Raw genomic sequence first — 20,579 nt, 5'->3', positions numbered from 1 at the left:
GATATAATTAATATAAGTACAAATTATATTAATATAATTAATATATTTAAAATAAAAAATAATATATATAATATTCGAAACGGGACGAGACGTCCCGATGGTAATCCCGTGTCTTGTCCCGTCCCGAACCCCTTTCCTGTCCCGTCTCGTAAAGTCACGTCCCGATTATTTTCGGGCCGGGATAAGACCCGTCCCGATCATATCGGGATGATACCAGACCAATCAGGATGAGTCCAGATTGAACATTCCTAAATGTACTTCTGATCTCTTTTTTTGGTGGTGTAATGTGTGTAATGTATTTGTGATTTATAAGTGGATGCGATTTTTACAATGACTATAAATTTTATATGGCAATTTATAATTATAATTCATGACCCTGTAAATCTGGATTGTACTAGTTGAGTGATTAACTTCTTATTTAACATAATATTGATAACTTATTAAAATTAAAATTAAAAATATAAGTTGTAAGAAATTGAACAAGTGTGATTTAAAAAATTGATAACTTTTAATATATATATTAACAAGTCATGTTCAAATATTTATAAGTAATTATTAAAATATTAACAATTCATCTATAATTAATAACAATTCACTTAAATACTTGAAAACAAAAGCTTTAATATATGTTCTATTTTATAATTTATAATTAAAGAGCTTGGGTGGTAATGTACATTTTGGACGATCAAGAAATTAAGGGTTCAAATCTCCCTTAACCCCTTGACACATTTGACCATATTTGATAGTCGATGTTTTGATAGTTGGCATAGTGACTTCAGCAACAATGGCTCTCTTTCTTTAGGGGAAAAAAGGCAAGGGTATTAGCATCATTTTAGCGAGAAATTTAATTTAATGGTAATGAAGGGTTTTAGGCCTACAAAGGAATTTTATATTCTTTTGAACCTGCCAAGCATTATTGTTACTTCTAAGAACCCTTAAAAGTAAAGAGATGAAGAATAAAGGATGGAGATAATAGAAATGACAATGATTTCTCTTATCCTTCGTTTCATATTTTCAATACAGGTGAGGTGTTATATATATATATATATATATATAATTGACTCAACTTCATCCCACTCATGTCATGACAAGTCTATCATAAATCAAAAAAGATAGGATAAGACCTTAAAAAATGGAATAAAAAAGGGTTGAGACAGAACAAGACTATAGATCATCTTAGGATAAGATAAGATTAGAAATCATCTTTGAAATGTCCTATCCTTTATGGTATATGTATTTATTAATATTTATTTATTTTGTTGTTTTTAATACCTAACAATTTCATTCTCATCTCAATCGATTCTCATTTAAAATTGACAACTCGTTGTTCTCATTCACATGTCTGAACTTTCAAACTCTATAAAGAGCCATCCTTAGTTAGGCTTAACAATACTTAAATATGGTATAGTTGGATAATAGGAGAAAATCACAAATAAGATCTCCAAGTATCACAAATAACTAATCAAGACCATGAAACTATGAAATTGAATTTTAAGACCATGGTCCTTTCATGTAATTTTAAAGATAATAATTTGATTAAAATACCCTTGTTTGATGATCAAATTTGCAAGTCTAAGAATAAAAACTTTCCCAAATCAAATCAAGCGATTTCATAATCCCTTTCAACTAAATTTCCAACTCAATTAAAATGACTTCAATACCAATGAATTTTAGTTGGCCAATTATAAGTTCGGGAGTAGAAATGTTTTCAATTCAAATAAGGTGATTTTATAACTCTTTTCAATTAAATTTCTAATTTAATTAAAGTAATTTTAGCACTCACGAATTTTAATGACATTTTAATTGAGAGTGTTTAAGTCAAAGTATTATTTTTAAAATTATAAAAAAAATGACCATGATCTTAAAATGTAATTTCATAATTCCGTTGTTTTGATTAATTATTTGAGATATTCAGAGATATTTATTTGTGATTTTTCCACCGCAGTATCTCTAAGATGACTTCGATCTCTTGATATTTAATTATATGTGAATTGATGATGAAATTGATGCCCAACATTTAGATTCAAAAAGTAAGAAAGAATATGAAATAACGCATAGCTCCAAAAGCAAACGACATTTTTATGTTACATACGAAAGATTGAACTTTTAATTAACCCTGGCATTATCCTGATCACATGAATAGTATGAGTTTGTCGTCACATGTGTGTTTGAACACATAATATTAAATCACATCAATTTTTTGTTTGTGTATTAAGAAGAAAAAAAAAATAAAGAGGGACTAACTCACTGCTAAAGTTAAAAGTGATGACCTGATTTGAAAGTTTTGGACTAATGAAATTTTGAGCTTTCCCTGCGTAATTTGGTGGACCTTATTTTGGTTTTGTCACATTATGACATTTTTTGTGGGGTGTCTATGTCTAGTCTTGTTCCAAACACACAATTCAACAAATCAACAAAGACCAAAAGCCAACGTCTCTTGTCATCGTCTCTTCTCGCATGAAAAGTCAAAGAAAGCTCCAATGATAATGTGAAACTTGCGCGGGTCACTTTAATTAAAATAAAAAATAATTAAAATCTCCAACACAGTTATGAATGTCGTTGAATAAGAGGACACATAAACCCATATTTACAAGAATACTGATGTCTTTGAAGCTTCATTGTCACTTGTGTTCAACTAGGTTGTTGAATGTTCGAGTCAAGGTTAGGATTTTGTTTATCCAAATAAAATCAAGATAAATAATATTTAGTCTCTGAAATTTAATTTTTTTAATATATTTTTTTTTGTTTATAAATGAGGCAACATTATTAAAATTTATTAATATGAATAATAAAATATTGATGATACTTACATAGATTAATGAAGGGAAGAGTAATTATTCACGTAGGAAAAATGTTAAGAAATTTTAGAAAAAAAAGAACAAAACAAGGCATAATGGAACAAATTGATAAAAATTATATTAATTTAAAAGTTAACTTGTTCTCATTTAATTACATATCTTTGTCAAGTCATCAACATTAGATTAATTTGATCTATTCATATTTTAAAACTTAAAAGACTTCTTAATAATTTAAGAAAAATGTAAAATGACTAAATTGATAAAAATTAAATTGGAAGGACCAAAACGATGATAAATAAGACAAATTTATGAAACTTTCTTTTACAGGACTGAAAGTTTCATTATACTAATAAAATCTATATGTTTTAATCCTGACAAGGGCAAAAGCTTAACATTATAAATAGCATTAAAATTAATAAATGATTTAGAGGTGAGAATTCCACATATCTTTTCTTTTTGGAAAAATGACAAATAAATCTCTCCAAAATAAGGAAACAATAACATGTTTCATAAAATATAAAAATGTCTTCTAAGTCTCAAGGGATTTAATTATAATTAAAGTTTTAATGAAATGATAAAAACACACCTTAATTTACAAAAGTGAAAAAAATGAAAAAAAATGATGAGACAAAGTTGTGAATATATGCCTAAACTATTTTAGTAATTTATTAAACTAGGTTTGTAAATTTCAAAACTAAAGTTGTAAACAAAAGAAATTTTGTTACATTTTACACTTTTACTTATTGAAGAAAAATGATGAGAAAAAGTTGTAAATGTTTAAATTATTTTAATCATTTGCTGAATTAAAGTTGTGAATGAAAAAAAATTTTATTGCACTTTTTTAAATTAAGGATATTTTTGTCGTTCATCAAAAATTCAATGACAATTCAATCCTTTAAGGTTTAGAAGGCATTATCACATTTTGTGAGACTAAATTATCATTTCTCTATTTCAAAAGAATTTATTTCTCATTCTCCCTTTTCTTTTTTTACTAGGGCCATGCAACCAATATTTCACACATATTCAATAATTCTTAACCTCAAATTTAAACTACCAATAATATTTTTAAGTTTTAAGTCTTGTGAGATTGAGATATGAAAATTTTTATAAAATTTGTCATTTTAGAAAAAGGAATTAAGGTCTAATTTTGCTTTTATAATTATTTTTTAGAAGCGCTGGACACTCTATACTCTTAAGTGGGGTATTTTTATCCCTGAATTATTTTTTCAAGGAACAAAAAACCTCCTCCACTAATAAATCATTAACTCTACTATTATATGCTGACGTAGCATGTGCGTGGACCCACACATAGTAATATGTAAAACTTTGATCATGTCCTTTCTTACTAATTTGCTCATAAACTCTTAAGATTGTTGGACACCTTAAAATTTTATTAAAATAAAATTTAATAAATATTTTAAAATATTAAGTATTTTAATATTTAATAATTTAAATATTATTAGTTAAAATATTACACCACCTAATTTAATATTTTAATATTTTTAATATTTTGTAATTTTGTATTAAAAATAAAGGGAATGAACCTCAAAATTAATAGAGAAATTATTTCTTCTCATCTTTCCATTTTTTTCTTGTTAATCCTAACACTGCAACATACAAAGAATATTAAATTTAAGTAGTATAATATTTTAGAGAAAAATTGTTAGTTGACTAAAAAAATTAAAAAACTAAATCAATATTAAAAGTATAAATAACTTTTGACAAGCACAAAAAGAGTAACGATTTGAGTACTACCTCAAAAAGAAGATCAAAAATTAATATATAAAAATTAGAAAGTCATCTATAAATTTATAAAATGCTAGTTTGAGTTGTTAATATTTAAAAAATAATTTATAAATTTTGAAAAATATTTATAAATCATAATATTGAAATTATTATTTTTTGGTCCTGATTGTCATATTTTTTATTTTACTCATAACGCTACAACGTACAGAGATTATTAAATTTGTATAATATAATATTTTAGAGGAAAATTATTAGTTGACAAAAAATTAAGAAGCTTAACTAATATTAAAAATTTAAAAAATTATCTATAAATTTATAAAATTTTAGTTTGAGTTATTAATATTTAAGAAGTAATTTATAAATTTTGAATGAATATTTATGAATAATAATATTTAAATTATTAAATATAAAAATATTTAATATTTTAAAAATATTTATTTAATTTTATTTTAATAAGACTTTAATATACTTAGTGCTCCTAAAAAAAATTTTAAGGTGTTAATTGCTCTTGAAAAAAAAAATTTAGGGCAAATTAATATTAAAAGACATACTCAGAATCTTACTTGTTACTATATATGAGCCCCATGGACATATCATGTCAGCATATAAGAGTAGAGTTAATGGTTCATTAATAGAGAAAACTTTTTGCTCCTCAAAAAAATACTTTAGGAATAAAATTGCCCCACTTAAAAATATAGAGTGCTTAATGCTTTTAGAAAATAAGTATAGAGATAAAATTTGACCTTAACCCTATAAAAAATAATAAAATGACAAAAAATGTTAAAAAAAAACCATAAAAATTCACACATCTCAGCTTTAGAGTTTTTAAGTTTAATATTTTTGATTGGTCATCAACTCATCATTAGCATGCCACGTCATTCAAATTGGTTTTAAAGATAACTATGAATATAATCATAATTATATGCACATTTAATGAGTTATCACATTATATGCTAATTTCTCCATTTTTATAATAATACAATATAATATAACATAATATTGATAATTATATTAATAAAAATTAAACTAATTTAAAAATTAATTTGTTTTCATTTGGCTATATATACATGCTAAGTTATCAATATATCTTATACATTAGATTGTTTTGATAATCAATTTGTGTTTGAGAACTTAAAAGATCCAAACAATAATTTAAGAAATTACAAAGGACCAAATCAATAAAAATTAAATTTTATAGACTAAAATCAATAATCGAGCAAATTTAAGAGATTAAAAATTTTATCATCCCAATTTTATAAATAAATGCGTTAATTATTACTCATACATAGTGTGATTTATTATTTTCTTATCAAACAAATATCTTGTATATATTTACGCTATTTATAATACATGAGACATGTGATATATTTTTCTAATTGTACGCAATATTAGGAGTTTGGGACTGCAAATATAATCTATTTTTGCTAGGAATATAAACATTATGTGTGGAATTGGGGATGCCGATCTTGTTGTGTCATGAAAATATGAGTTTTCATCTCTCACCTATATCACTTCTTATATTTTAAAGTTTGTAATTCAAGAAATTCATCTTCTTATAAAATACATGTCCTCTAGCAGTAAGTATGGGTAATAACTATGACCACTTAAATAAGAGGTCTTGAATATGAGTTTGTGTTAGGAAGTGAGCGTGAATAGAATAAAATAATACAAAATAATAGAGAAGTTAGAGAAAAGTAATAAAAGGTAATATAAGAAATTTAACGTGAGAAATCTCTCAATTTGAGGGACAAAATACCTTTAGATAATGAGCGAGTAATTTCACTATAAAAAATAAGAATTGCAATACTTGTATTTTATATAGGAGATGGAGAGATAAGATATATATAAAGCTTTTTATTAACTAAAAATATTGTCTTGGATGATAATAAATATCTCCTAAAATATTAAATAAGGATATGATAGATTCATATCAAAATAATATATTAAAATAATCACAAAAAATTTTAAAAATTTAAGTCATAATCTCAACATTTTGATATATAGACATTATTTTTAAGAGAGTCATTTTCATTTGAGATTTGAGCTCAATAATATTTGAATGTGATATAATGTGCGTAAAGAATGCATGTCCTTTTTGACTAACACCATTTCATATCTAATCGTTGAAATATTTGAATTAAAGGTATTTATGAGATGGAATGCGATATGATAGGGATAGCCATGTCACAGACCTATGCTAAAAAATGAAGAAGACTAATTTTTTGTCTTATGTATGGTCTCATTGTCATCCTATCAAGGATCGGGATATCCCGTTAAAGCAAGCAATGTGAAAGAGACCTAAATAACAACAATTATTAAAATATAAAGATAATTTAGTTTATTTTCTTTTAAATTTCATATACAATCTGGTCAAAAAAAATTTCATAGACAATTATTATGCTTATTCAACTTTATTTCTTAAATTGTGTGACTTTAGTAAAATTTGCTTACAGTCAATTTGGAGAGGGCAATTTTTTTTTTTTATAACTAATCGTGGATCTAAGTAAAGATTATATTAGATTCTCGACAGCGGACACGAAATTGTGTTAAATCTTTGCAATATGGATCAAATATTAAAAGAAAAACATAAAAGACAATCAGCAAATGGTGGTGTAATTGTATCATTTGAAATGTTGGTATTATTAATTATTATTATTATTAATTCTATTAAAATTAGTGTTTTTAAAACCGAATCGAGCCGGACGGTCAGACCAATCTGACTGTCGATTGGTCTGGACTCCGATTTGGTTCATTTGTGAAAACCATTTTAGAAGTTGAACTGTTTTGAACCAGCGATCGAATCGAGAATCGAATTCAGTTTTTTAAAAACCGAACTGTTAAAAAAAACTTTTTTTATTTTTTATCAATTTTTTTAAAATAATTAATTTTTTTAATCATTTGATATTATATTGTATAATATGGCTTCTTAAGTCATGATAAATTTAAAATATTTGATTTTTTAAGTTAAATAGCAATTTCATATGTATTTTTTATATTTAAATTATTATATACATATATAATTTTTTTAATTTAATTATTACATCATCGATTTGACCATTAATCTAAGTCAGTTGAACCATGCGAACTGTAAACCGTTAATTTTTTCAATACAATATTAGTCTGAAGACATTGAGTAAAACACAATGTCTTGAACACTTGGATTCGAGCTCCACGCCTACATGTAGCTCCTTTCTCCACATGTTGATAGAATTTACCATTTGTATCAATTGATCAAACATCGGAGCCATTCCAAAAGCATTGACTTCCACTAATTCAATGTAAATAGCACTCCAAATGATTCAAGTTCGTTAAAAGTGCACCATGCTTGTTCCTAACTTGATCGCCTTGCTAAAGAGTTGTTCAACTCTGAAGCAGGCTAAACAAATCCATGCCCATATCCTGCTTAATGGTCTAGATCATCTAGAACCTCTTTTAGTACATCACATTCTTCTCTGGGATGTCAGGAACTATAAAAGTATAGCCATGTATGTGCAACTAATTCTTCGGCATTTGCGTGATCCGGATTCCTTCTCATGGGGTTGCACCATCCGGTTCTTGTCTCAGAAGGGCCAGTTCACCGAAGCAATTTCTCTGTACGTTCAAATGCAGAAAATTGGACTGTGTCCAAATTCATATGCTATATCCTCCGCTTTGAAATCATGTGCCAGGCTGGAGTATAAACTTGGTGGTATGTCCATTCATGGGCAAGTCCACATCTATGGATTCTCTAGTTGTGTTTATGCTCAGACGGCCCTTCTCGATTTGTACTCGAAAGTGGGTGATACAGAAACTGCACGTAAGGTGTTTGATGAAATGTCCCAGAAAAATGTGGTTTCTTGGAATTCTATGTTATCTGGGTATCTGAAAGATGGGAACTTGGCGGTGGCTCGATTGTTTTTTGATGAGATTCCTAAGAAAGATGCCGTGTCTTGGAACTCTATGATCTCAGGGTATGCAAAAACAGGAAATATGGACCACGCTCATTTCTTATTTCGACAAATGCCTGAGAGAAACTTGGCTTCTTGGAATACAATGATCAGTGGCTACATTGATTTCGGGAGCATAGTAACTGCAAGAGAATTTTTTGATACAATGCCAGTTAGAAACAGTGTTTCTTGGACGATAATGATTTCTGGGTACTCAATAACTGGGGATGTTGAGTCTGCTCGAAAGCTTTTCGATCAGATGGATGACAAAGATTTGCTTTCGTATAATGCTATGATAGCTTGCTATGCTCAGAATAGCAAGCCAAAGGAAGCCCTCGCCCTATTAAATGACATGCTAAAACCAGATGTCAATATACATCCAGATAAGATGACTTTGGCAAGTATTATATCAGCTTGTTCGCAATTAGGTGATATAAGACATTGGCACTGGATTGAGTCATGCATGAAAGACTTTGGAGTTGTTTTGGATGATCATTTAGTTACTGCTTTAATTGACATGTATGCCAAATTTGGAAGCATTGACGTTGCATATGAGCTATTTCATGGTCTGGGAAAGAGGGATTTGGTTGCATATTCTGCAATGATACATGGGTGTGGAATAAATGGTAGGCCATTCGATGCAATAAAGTTATATGAACAGATGCTTACAGAGTGTATTTGCCCTAATTTAGTTACCTACACTGGCCTCTTAACTGCGTATAATCATGCTGGATTAGTTGAAGAAGGATACCGCTGCTTCAAATCCATGAAAGATTATGGACTTGCGCCTTCAGTTGATCACTATGGAATCGTGGTTGGTCTTTTAGGAAGGGTGGGCTGGTTGGATGAAGCATATAAGCTCATAATCAATATGCCAATGCAACCAAATTCTGGACTTTGGGGAGCTCTGCTTCTTGCTTGCAGATTACACAACAATGTGGAATTGGGGGAAATTGCTGTTCAGCATTGCCTTAAGTTGGAGAGTGACATAAGCGGTTATTGTTCTCTTCTTTCAAGTATATATGCTTCTGTTGGTAAATGGGATGATGCTGAGAGGTTGAGAAAGGGTTTGGGAGGAAAGAAACTCAACAAAATACCTGGATGTAGTTGGATTTAATTAGGTTCCTCCATGACTGGAAGAACAAAAATGTATGGGTATTTATGACAGTACCTTGATGCTCCAGTAGCTTCTACCATCTTCTATCCCTTCAATCTATATTATACATCAACTTGATTGAGACTGAGAATGAAAAAATGACATAGGTTTTGTGCACAGAAGCTTTTGGGTAGCAACCACAGTTCTTTTTTCCCCAATGTAGTGTCCTGGAAGCTCCAATGCATATTTGGGGAGGATGAAGCCCAAAACTGAAGCATTTAGATGTATCATGTATAACCTGTATGGCTGAAGTTATCACAGATAAAATGCTGTAGCAATAATGAAACTGAACGAGGAAGACAATCTTAGTAGTGCTGGATGCAAATTGATTTATCAGTCTCATAAAATAAAAGAAGGAAAGATTAATCATTTGATCCTTATAGTTTTAACTTAATTGTAACTCAGTCCCTTAACTCTGACTCGTTATAACTTAGTCGCTGAAGTTCTAACTCGGTTGTAAATCAATCCTTGAACTTTGTCTCTTATAATTTAGTCCTTGAAGTTTCAATCTTTTAAATATTGGTCTATCTATTTTAAAAAATAAAATTATAAATATTAAAAATATTTTAAAATTTTAAAATTTATAATATTTATAAAGATTAAAAGGTATTAATAATATAAAAATATTAGTAATAAATTTCAAAATATTTTAAATCTTCATAATTTTATTTTCTAAAATACAGAGATCAATATTTAAAAGGTTAAAATTTTAGGAACTAAATTGCAAGAAGCAAAGTTTAGGGATTAATTTACAATTGAGTCAAAACTTCAGGAATTGAGTTATAATAAGTCAAAGTTGAGGGACTAAGTTGCAATTGGATCAAAACTACAAGGACCATAAGATTAATTTTCTCATAAAAGAATGAGTAGTCATCTAATTAAACTTGAAGTCTTTTAAAGATGATCTGTTAATGTATAATTTTTTAGTATTTGATACTTATGAATGCAACTAGGTACTATGTTTTCCCCAAAAAAAAAAAAAACGCAAAGAAACTAGAGATTCTTTAATTTTGTCGTACATATGATGGAGGAAATTAGAAAGGAATATTACGCACGCTGAGAAGATCAGCTTTTTAATATTTGGAGCAGGGCTCACTACTATATAGCCACTTCTTTACCAATTTGATTGACTTTCTGCAATCTGAGTTTTTAAACTGATGACAGTCATGCAGTGGGTTCAAAAAGGCAGTGTCACTATATCTTGGAAAGTGCAAGGGCCATAAAAAGAAGAAATTGATATATATGCAAGAAATCATGGTGGTCAAGTCAAGGTAAATTTTGTTAACTCATCATTTCATTTGTTAAAAGTATATCGGTTGCCTTTATCTATAAGATTACTGCTGCTTGCATATAAGTCATTTTCATTTGGCTTATCTTCAGCAGTTCGACTCAGTTCAATACTAGAGCGGGAAAGACAATTTTCCAAGTGTAAATGATGGACCTTGGAGTTATATCAAAGCCAACTGAGCCTCATATTTTAATGTGGAGATACTGCTCCTACCTTGCATCTCTTCTTAATCTGTGTATGTCTTTCTATCTGCATATATTTATTTCTACTCCTCAAGTCAACAACTATAGTAATGAGTCACTTCAATTTAAATTCTGGCTACACTATTATCAGTAATGGCTTTCAAGTAATCTGTCTGCTTCCAGTTAAAAACTCATTGTCCTGATTCGTGTTCTCTGTATTTAAAATTCGTTTCCTTCTTTACTTCTTAGACTGAAGATGTGCGTGGGTAATCCTTTGGAAGTTGGATTCATTTGGAACAAGGACGATTCAGGAAAAACAGAGTTTTCTAAAACTTACAAGTGAAAAAATATAGTTGTCATCTTATTATGCTTGTTTCCATAGTACGAAAATCTAGGATCAACCCACTCGGTTGAACTAATAAACTGTTGAATTAGTGTTTTAATTGGTTTAATAAATGCTTTGTTTATAACCGGTTTGATCATAGTTCAATTATGGTTTTGATCCTTAACCCTTGAACTAGTTTCTGACCGATTTGGTTTTTAATATCTTGCTTGTTCCTAAATCACACTTTCCTTTGTGAGCCACCCAACTTTGTCCATTTTTGGGTTCTCCTTTAGTTTTTTATTATTTTTTTTCTCTTTCATTTTTGCATCTATTTGTTGATGTGACAGAGGAATTAAAATGGTTGCATGTGTCACTTGCACGCCTACCTGCATCGTGATTTCATTTGATGCCTTTGTCCTGCATAAACCAAGTGGAAGAACAATATATGCTTAATGTCCTATATTAATATTTGTTGCTATTTCTAAAATATAATAATAAGCCACTTTGTTTAGATAGTTTTTAGAAGATTACAAACTACAAATCCAGCTAAAAGGGTTGAAGGACAAAGGATTAAAACCAATTATTTTATCTCATATAGGGTAGTGGGAATAATCTTACATGGCTACCGGTGGTTTCACTTTTCCTGTTCGAGAGAATCTGAAGTAAATCCAGTCCATTAATGATAAGTAATTCAAACAAATCATAAACAAATATATAACCGTCAAAAGGAAATCCCATGAAAGTCTTCTTGAGATACTCACATGCAATGTATAGATGGTTTGATATGTTTTTTTGAGACTGAGTTTACTCAAGAATTTTTCTTTTCCCTGCTTCCTGCATATTTAATTTCTTCTGTTATTCAACTAGCTAATATACTTAAGAATTTTTCTCCCAGCTTCCTGCATATTTAGTTTCCTTTGTTATTTAAATGGTTAATGTAAGAAACTTGACTTCTTTTCTCTATGTTTTGGCTTTTAGCTCTACACGTTGGAGATGATAAATGCTGATAACAAGCCACAGCTGACATGATGGCTAAAGCACACTGTTATAAACTCCACAAGGCCATAAAGCCACATTGAAGTACCCCAAAAAAAAAAGAAAAAGGCTACATTACAACTCAGTCGATCATGTTAGCCTTCTTATTACAAAACTCTAGTAACATAAGCTATGCACTAATATGGATATATATCACTCTATATCCAACACTAATATGGATATATGTCACTCTATATCCGATGCCTGCATTATAATCTCATATATAGTTATTATAAAAAAAACATGACTTTTATTGCCTGATATGACTGATAAGGTCAGTAGTACTTTCTCATACCCAAAGAGCTCCTGCTCTTTTGAGCATTGGGATCAAGGAGCGGTTAAGGTGAAGGCTCATGACTTCATTGGCTCCGCCCACGAGCTCGCCACTGATGAATACAGCTGGCACCGATGGGCTGCATCCAAGGCTCAAAAGGGCTTGCTCAATTTCCTTCCCTCGAGCCATCTCATCGAGCTCATGAACCATTGGGTTCACCCCAAAGTCACTGAAGAGGGTCTTGATGGTGTGACACATGCAGCAGGAGCTCTTGCTGAAGATCACCACAGGCCTCTCTGATGCCATCTTTGTCACCCTGTCCATTTCTGACTTACAGTACTAAGCACAAGAAACTCTAAGAAATGCTCAAATGTAGCCTGAGTGGTTGAGGACAGAAGTATATATTATTGCCAAATGGATTCAATGAAGATTTTGAAGTAGGAATTGGTGTGGGATGAGATGAGGAGGAGGGAGGCTCCTTCAGGTATATATAGTGGTGTTTGGGAGAGTATAGGCATGGCTGAGCAAGCTAATTGAGAAAATGATAGGGGGTGGTGGGGTATAGAAGGAATGTTCGATTAGATATTATTTGCTTTGTCTGTTTCTAAATTTCTCTCTTTTGATCATTTATTTGAAAGTGATTGATCAGTAAGTTCCTTCACAAGAACGAATCTATATGTGCATACGGAAATACCAGTGTGTCCTTGGTACGGCTGAGTTATTTTTATATGCATATCCCTTCCTAGTGGTTACTTTTCTTTCTGTTTGAAGAACAGGAAAATTTATACGAGACAGAAGCCTCAAAATTTATACAAGACAGAAGCCTCAAGACAAAGTTCTAGCGAGAGTTGGCTCAATGAACAAGATAAAAATTTGTTACTTCGTTAAATCAGCCAACTCTCTTGTCAGCAATTACTACTGTTAATGCATATGATTTTTCATTTTTTTGCTTCAGCCAAGCTCATGAATCATCTGAAAACTTATCAAAGAAAGGAGATGAGATCTATATGAGACTTGATTAAATGTGTCATATTTTTCCTGATCTATTTGTATTTAACACTCTAAGTAATTTTACAGTGTTAACTTGTTTCCAAGTTTGGAGATGATTGAAATCCCTGTTTGATGAGAAAATTTTGGATAGGAATGAGTTGATTAATGAACCCATTTAACTAGATTTATTTCATCACGGTAAAATACTTTTTTAAGAGGGTGTATAAATATTTGGTGATTGTGTACAGTGTACACCAACTTTTTCTACCAAAAAAAAAAAAAAAGGAAAAGAAATCTATGTTTGGGAGTTTCTGGCTTTTCTACCTTTAACAGAAGCATCTGCTAAGGTGGAAGAAAAGTTGAATTTATCCAATTGGGACCTCTATCAAAGATGCGCATCCAATTCCAGAAAGGGAAATGTGGAACTGTGATTAAAAGTTTTGGTACGTATGTTAAATGAACATTACATCCATTACATGCTTGAACACATTTTTTTTTATTCATTTGATATTGTCAAACTACTTGCATGAGCCAATCTAATAGGATAAGACTTTTTGTTAAGATTGATATGTTAGGAATGCGATTGAGCAGTGGCATTAATAACGTGTTGGGAATACTGTACTGTTGATCACAGTACCATTGACATGTTAGGAATACCATTAGAGACCCAACTTAAAATGACTTGACAAAATCTAATAGTTATTTTTCTTTTCGGCCAATGGAATAACTTTGAAGTTATATATTTGCAGACAGACCTATGGGTGCTAAGCACAAATTGATGAGAAAGATTCATTTAATGGGATATAGTAAAGAACCAAATAAGATTTGGATTGAAGACATAGTAGCTGGTAGTATTATCAGGAACAGTCTGGAAAAAAAGGAAATGCAGTGGACAAATCTAAAGCTACTTGCCTTTAGTTTCTTTCCGACCTGTGTTGCGTGTGGCTGTGATTAGGGAATCTTGGTTGTTTTCTGCAGTACTATGAGCACTTTATATTCTGTGTGTTGTCCGTGTGTTGTGTGCGTGTGGTTGTTAACTTTCACATGGCGCCACGTCTGATGATAGCAACTTGAGGAGGAGGAGGAGGAGGAGGAGGAGTTGCAAAAGCAAATAAAAATACCATTTCTATTGTTGTAATATAAGGTTCCTCTCCACTGTACGTTTAAGGTATTAGTGTCCCACAATCAAACGGCTCTATGCTTTCCCTAAGGGCCACTTATGTTATATATGCTGCTTCCACCACAGTACTTCCTCTTGTCCTACTTATAGGATAGAGAGAAGATTTTTTTTTTCTTTTTTGCCATATTTATAAGTTATCTTATTAAATTGTTATTACAAATTTTCTCATTTGTTCTCTATTAAATGTTGAAGAGAAAAATATGTTATTAAAATATGTATATTTAATAAAGACACAGTTGAAAAATTATTAAATTTTTAGATAGAGTTTATGATTTTAAGGTTTTCTTTAATTCCAACAAAATATGTTAAAAATAACTTATAAATAGGACCAGATAAGTATATCTACATCATCAAAAGTATGCATGCATATATATATATATATATATATATTGTCATTAGCATTTTTGTTGGGGCAAAATGGCAAATTGACCTTTAAATTATAAGTTTAAGAGCGTATGAGATTTTAAATTTATTTTTTATACAACATTCTCTTTCAATTTCTGAAAATAGTATAATGTTGCCTCTATAGTGAACAAAAGTTAACTTTATTATCATTTAATTGACCAAAAAATGATTAAAAAAAGGACCTAAAAACTACAGATTAGGACAAAAAATTGTAGAAAAGGGCTAAAAAATTATAGAAAATGACTACAAAAATTTTATTGATCCTTTTTTTAAATTTTTTGGTTAAAATTAGCATTTGTTAATGGTAAGGGTCATATTGCATCATTTTAAAATATTAAAGAAAAATATTATATCAAAAATAAGTTTAAAATTTCAAACATTCTGAAATCTATAGTTTATAGGCTAGTTTACCATTTAATCTTTTTCATTTTCATGAAGTGCATGCATACATCATTGATTAACTTTTTTTTCTTTTGAAAAAAATATAGAAAGAATAATAAGTAAGGACCTTGTAATAACATTAATGCTGAATTGAAAATTTTAATATTAAAACATAATAAAATGAATACTCAAATTTGAGAATGTCAATGTTAAAAAATCCTAATTTGATATTAATATTGTTATAACATCCTTATTTGTCATTCTCCCAAAAATATATGCATGCCTGCAGAGATAATACTTCTTCCAATCTTATATTCATCATTTTTTTATAAGTCACTTTGCATAAAATTATGAATCATTAATTATTATTTTTAAATCCTATCCCTTCACAATTATTGATGAATATAAAGTAAAAAGTTATATGAGAGAGAGAGTTATTTTTATGGACAATACATTTAATATGGATAAATTGAAAAAAAAATTACATATATGATATCAATAATTTAACTATCATTTTTTGATTTTAGTAAAATAGTCAAAAATGACTTATATATAAGACTAAAAAAATACATATCACATTCATTAAATGGGCCAATTTAAATCATGAGCTTAATGGAAGCACATTCAGTGCTCATTAAGGGTGATGAGCATCACCCCTGAACCAATCAAAACCGTCCAGATTTAATTTGGATGATCCAAATTAAACTTTTTTATTTTTAAAATAAAAATTTATAAAATTTTAAATATATATATTTATTATTAACATGTACCATTTATATTTAATTAGACCGGTCAAAATTTAATATTAATTTTTATAAATTGACGATATAGATTTACTATGAATTGTTTTGTATCTAACATTATAACAAGTTAAAAATTTTGAATATAAACAATACAAACTAAATCTATATGATCAATGTATAAAAAATTATAAAAAAATTAATATTAAATTTAGACTCATCGGATTAAATATGAATGCTATATGTTAATAATAAATATATTTATTTAAAATTTTACAATTTTTTATTTAAAAATAAAAAATAAAAAGTAATTTACTTTAAATCATCTATATTAAATTTAAATGGTCCAAATTGATTTAGAGTGATGAGCAACGAATGTGCTGCTTGAGTTTAATGCTTTTTGTGTCAACCTATTTTCATGCAAGTACATGTACCAACAAGGACGGATCTAGAAACTCATCCACTAGGATGGGGTAAATTGAAAGCCTACATAAAGTTGCACACCAAAATTAACATTTTTCAAAATCAATTTGTATATATGCATGCACGCACGCAGGAACTATTCCTGTCAATTTTTTTTTTAACCAAGATTCCTGTCAATTTTATTAAAAAAAATCATATCCAGCCCCCCTTCAAAAAAATTAATTACAAATAAAGATAAATACATAATATATTGTTATTAAAATGAAAACATAATTTATTTTTATTTGATTTGATAAAAAATATATTAAGTATATAAGGCTAAAAGTATATAAGTCTTGCCCTCTATTATTTATGATATATAATAAAATTTATAACAAATTAAATAACACTTCTTATTATATATGAACAAGTTGTGAACATTGTTATTCATTATCTTAAACTGTTAGTTTGCCATTGTAATCCAAAAAATAAAAAATAAATTGATCAACACAATTTTTATTCAACTCAATTAGTTAGTCAGTCAGAAATCTTAATAATGAACAGCAAAATCAATCTGTTAATTAAATTAATCGAATACGTATGTATGACTGTGTGTGACATACGTGTGTATGTATGTATATTCATGAATATATACAAAATTATAAATACAAATGGTGGGCGCGAGTTGGCGAAGGAATATAATGAGAACTTTATAAGCTGGAAAATTCGATCGCGAACAGAATGCGATGTCGGTTCCTGGCATCACACAGTGCAGAGAGATTAGGGTTTCAGATTTCAGTCGTTGGTGAAGTACATACATATTACTGTACACTATTATTTATTATTTCAAAGCACAAAAACTATTGCTTTTTTCTTAAATATTTTATAAGAATGAGAAAGGGAAAAGGCCAAAAGAACCATAAAAAATGTAATTTAATAATAATAATAATAATAATAATAGTAATAATAATATATGCAGCGTCATGTTTTGGGATTGCTTTTTAAGATACGAGACAGATAGAATATATATATTTCTTAGCCTCTCTGTTATTCAATATCCAGATAACCCTAAAAGAAAGCGCCATGGCCTATAAAGAAAAATTCTCCCAATTTTGCTCTCACAACAGAATATTTAATTTATACATTTATTTATTGATATTCAATTATTATTAAACTTTTATTTTTTTCACTTTGTCTCAATTATATATTGGTTTGATCCTTTAAGTATATAAAATTTTTTTTTATCAACTTGGTCCTCTAAGATTTGGATCAATTAGCAATTTGGATCTTTGTTGTTTAAAGAAGAGGTAACTATTATTAAAATATAATGATATCAACGGCGGCCATATATATAGATCAATAAAAAGTAGCATGATTGTTTAAATAGACAAATAAACAAACTCAAATGTTAAGAAACCAAAGCACAAAACACATCATAAGATATTATGTTAATAAAAATTAAACTAATTTAAATATTAATTTATTTCATTTAACTATATATATAGCTAAATCATCAATATACTTTACCTTACATAAGATTAATTTGAGGGTTAACTTGTGTTTTGAAACTTAAAGAATTAATGAGATAATTTAAAAGAATTTTAGGGGTTAGATTGATAAAAAATTAAACTTAAAAATTGAATCAATAATTGAGATAAATTTAAAGGACTAAAGTTATTAAAAACACTATTTAATTTATTAGTTGTTTATAATATGGTATAAATATGTAAATATTCCTGCCCATAAGATGATATTGTGCAGATTTGTGAAGTGATTCCCAGACGCATTATTTATATTTATTGTTATCCTCGTTCTCGTTTTGGAGCATTTGGCATCTTGTGCGGTGAAACAACATAATCATTTAGCCGACCTTAATCCTCACGCATTTAACACGTGCACTTAATCATCTCTTAATCCTCTCAACTGTGCGTCCTCCGAATCTCAATTTCATTTTCTCTGGACATTCGTGGATATGTCAAAATCTTAAACTCTTATGCTGTTAAAAAAAAAAATCTTTACTATATAAAATTAACATGATGAATAAATATTCAAATTCTTGTTAATTTTGATTGTGTTTCGAACAAAATCGTCTATATACTCGTGAAAAATAAAAGAAAATTAAAATGTAATAATTTCCTTTCAATTTTGCTTTAATTATAGAGACCTTTCATATGTTTTCAAAACCGACATTCTAGTCTAACTTTTAATATTGTTAGGAATATTTCAATAAAGATTTTAAAATACTTTAATTTTTATTTTTAATTATATTAAAAACTTAAAATTACTAACTAACTAAAATTAATATAAATGGTAAAGACTCTTGCCATTTAAGCAAGTGGTTAGAAAACGTCTACCTCCTCATGGAGCTAGGAGCTGGGGCTAGGGGGCAATTTTTTTAAAATCAATAATTTTAAAAACAATTTTAAAATTGAAAACTCAATTAAATATATTTACTATATTATTAGACTTTGAGTTAAAAATTTGAAAAATTTGGATTCCAAGTGTAGAGAAAGAATCAAATAGATTTAATGTTCAAAATATTAAAAAATTTGGGTACAATATTAAATTTCTATGCTCATTATGTGTAATTTTTGAAAGTAAGGGGAGCATGTATGTAGCTTCACATATATGTAGCTCTGCCACTAGATTTACTCATTTGCTCTCAATATTTTGAAGGAGATGTATTTTCTATTGGTAGAACTTACTTCTTATAGAAAAACAAAGTTACTAATTTGTCTTTACAGTCTAATTATTTAGTCTCTTTCCTTTAAGCTTAAGGAACTTTAAATAATTAAATATCAAAATATTAAAATAAATAATTTAAAAATATTGTGTTCAAACTTCAAATTAATAAAGTTTAAAGAAAAATAAATATAAATTTTATTGATTAATTTAATTAAATTTGTTTGTACATACGTGTTTGAAATATTATTTTTGACAACTTATGTATTTATTTTTTTAAATTACCAAATAAATAATTTTGCAAAACTAAAAAATTAAAGTATGATTAAAGTTTAAAAAATACATGCATTGAATTTTTTTTGGATTTCTTGAATAGCTTTTAGATAACGTTTATATTTAAAGAGGGTATTTTGATCTAATATATAAGACTTAACAATGAACTAATAATTAAGTAAATGAGAATAAAATTTTTAAAATAGAAGAGATGTTTATGTTTTGAAACTATTGATTCAAGGAGAGGTTTATATATGTTTAAAAAATAGAAGGGATGTATCTACAAATAAGATAAATTAGGATGAAGGCAATGTATTTTATTCTATATATATATATATATATGTATTCATTTTAATCATTTGCATTATTTGATTTTATTTTTAAATGGTTACATCACAAAATTTTAATATAAAAATTTATATTTAATACCTGATCATATGTTTTTAATGTGATAACACATGCATGTAAAAAGAGGATTATATTAATTTAATACTGAGATTTCAAGTCATCCTACATTAGAGGAGGACCCACATTGGTCCTTGTGTATCGTGTATTTATATATGGACCAACCGCCTTTTTTATTTACGTATTTAAATAAAAACAGTAAGTATTAAATTTAGTTATCATTTGACAATATATTTTAACTTATAAAAATAATTATAATAAATATTTAAAAATTCAGTAGAAATATGAAAATTCATTAACAATATTAAAAATTTCGAATTAATTAAACCAAGTAGATTCTAATTATGGGTTTGTTACTTGATCCAACGTAACATGCTATGAGATCTCTTCC

The 20,579-nt window shown here is 28.4% G+C and overlaps 3 protein-coding genes across 3 annotated transcripts; 1 reads left to right on the top strand and 2 right to left on the bottom strand.

Moving 5' to 3' along the window:
• The first annotated feature begins 7,682 nt into the window (after nucleotides 1-7,682).
• LOC129293447 (pentatricopeptide repeat-containing protein At4g22760) lies at nucleotides 7,683-9,699 on the top strand. The gene has a single exon (XM_054931428.1). It carries the CDS (start codon nucleotides 7,866-7,868, stop codon nucleotides 9,585-9,587), a length of 1,722 nt encoding a protein of 573 aa, XP_054787403.1. The 5' UTR covers nucleotides 7,683-7,865; the 3' UTR covers nucleotides 9,588-9,699.
• Nucleotides 9,679-12,163, bottom strand: LOC129292379 (uncharacterized). The gene is made up of 4 exons (XM_054929943.1): nucleotides 12,040-12,163; nucleotides 11,808-11,838; nucleotides 11,128-11,163; nucleotides 9,679-9,864 (listed from the first exon to the last, which is right to left on the bottom strand). Exons 1-4 carry the CDS (start codon nucleotides 12,123-12,125, stop codon nucleotides 9,679-9,681), a joined length of 339 nt encoding a protein of 112 aa, XP_054785918.1. The 5' UTR covers nucleotides 12,126-12,163.
• Nucleotides 12,164-12,420: 257 nt separating this feature from the next.
• Nucleotides 12,421-13,198, bottom strand: LOC129293448 (monothiol glutaredoxin-S2-like). Its single transcript, XM_054931429.1, has one exon. It carries the CDS (start codon nucleotides 13,052-13,054, stop codon nucleotides 12,746-12,748), a length of 309 nt encoding a protein of 102 aa, XP_054787404.1. The 5' UTR covers nucleotides 13,055-13,198; the 3' UTR covers nucleotides 12,421-12,745.
• Between the last annotated feature and the right edge of the window lie 7,381 nt (nucleotides 13,199-20,579).

This window comes from Prosopis cineraria, unplaced genomic scaffold, assembly GCF_029017545.1.
Source record: "Prosopis cineraria cultivar Desert tree isolate PC_DT_omini unplaced genomic scaffold, ASM2901754v1 PC14, whole genome shotgun sequence".
NCBI lineage: Eukaryota > Viridiplantae > Streptophyta > Magnoliopsida > Fabales > Fabaceae > Prosopis > Prosopis cineraria.
This window is presented reverse-complemented; position numbering and strand designations above follow the sequence as displayed.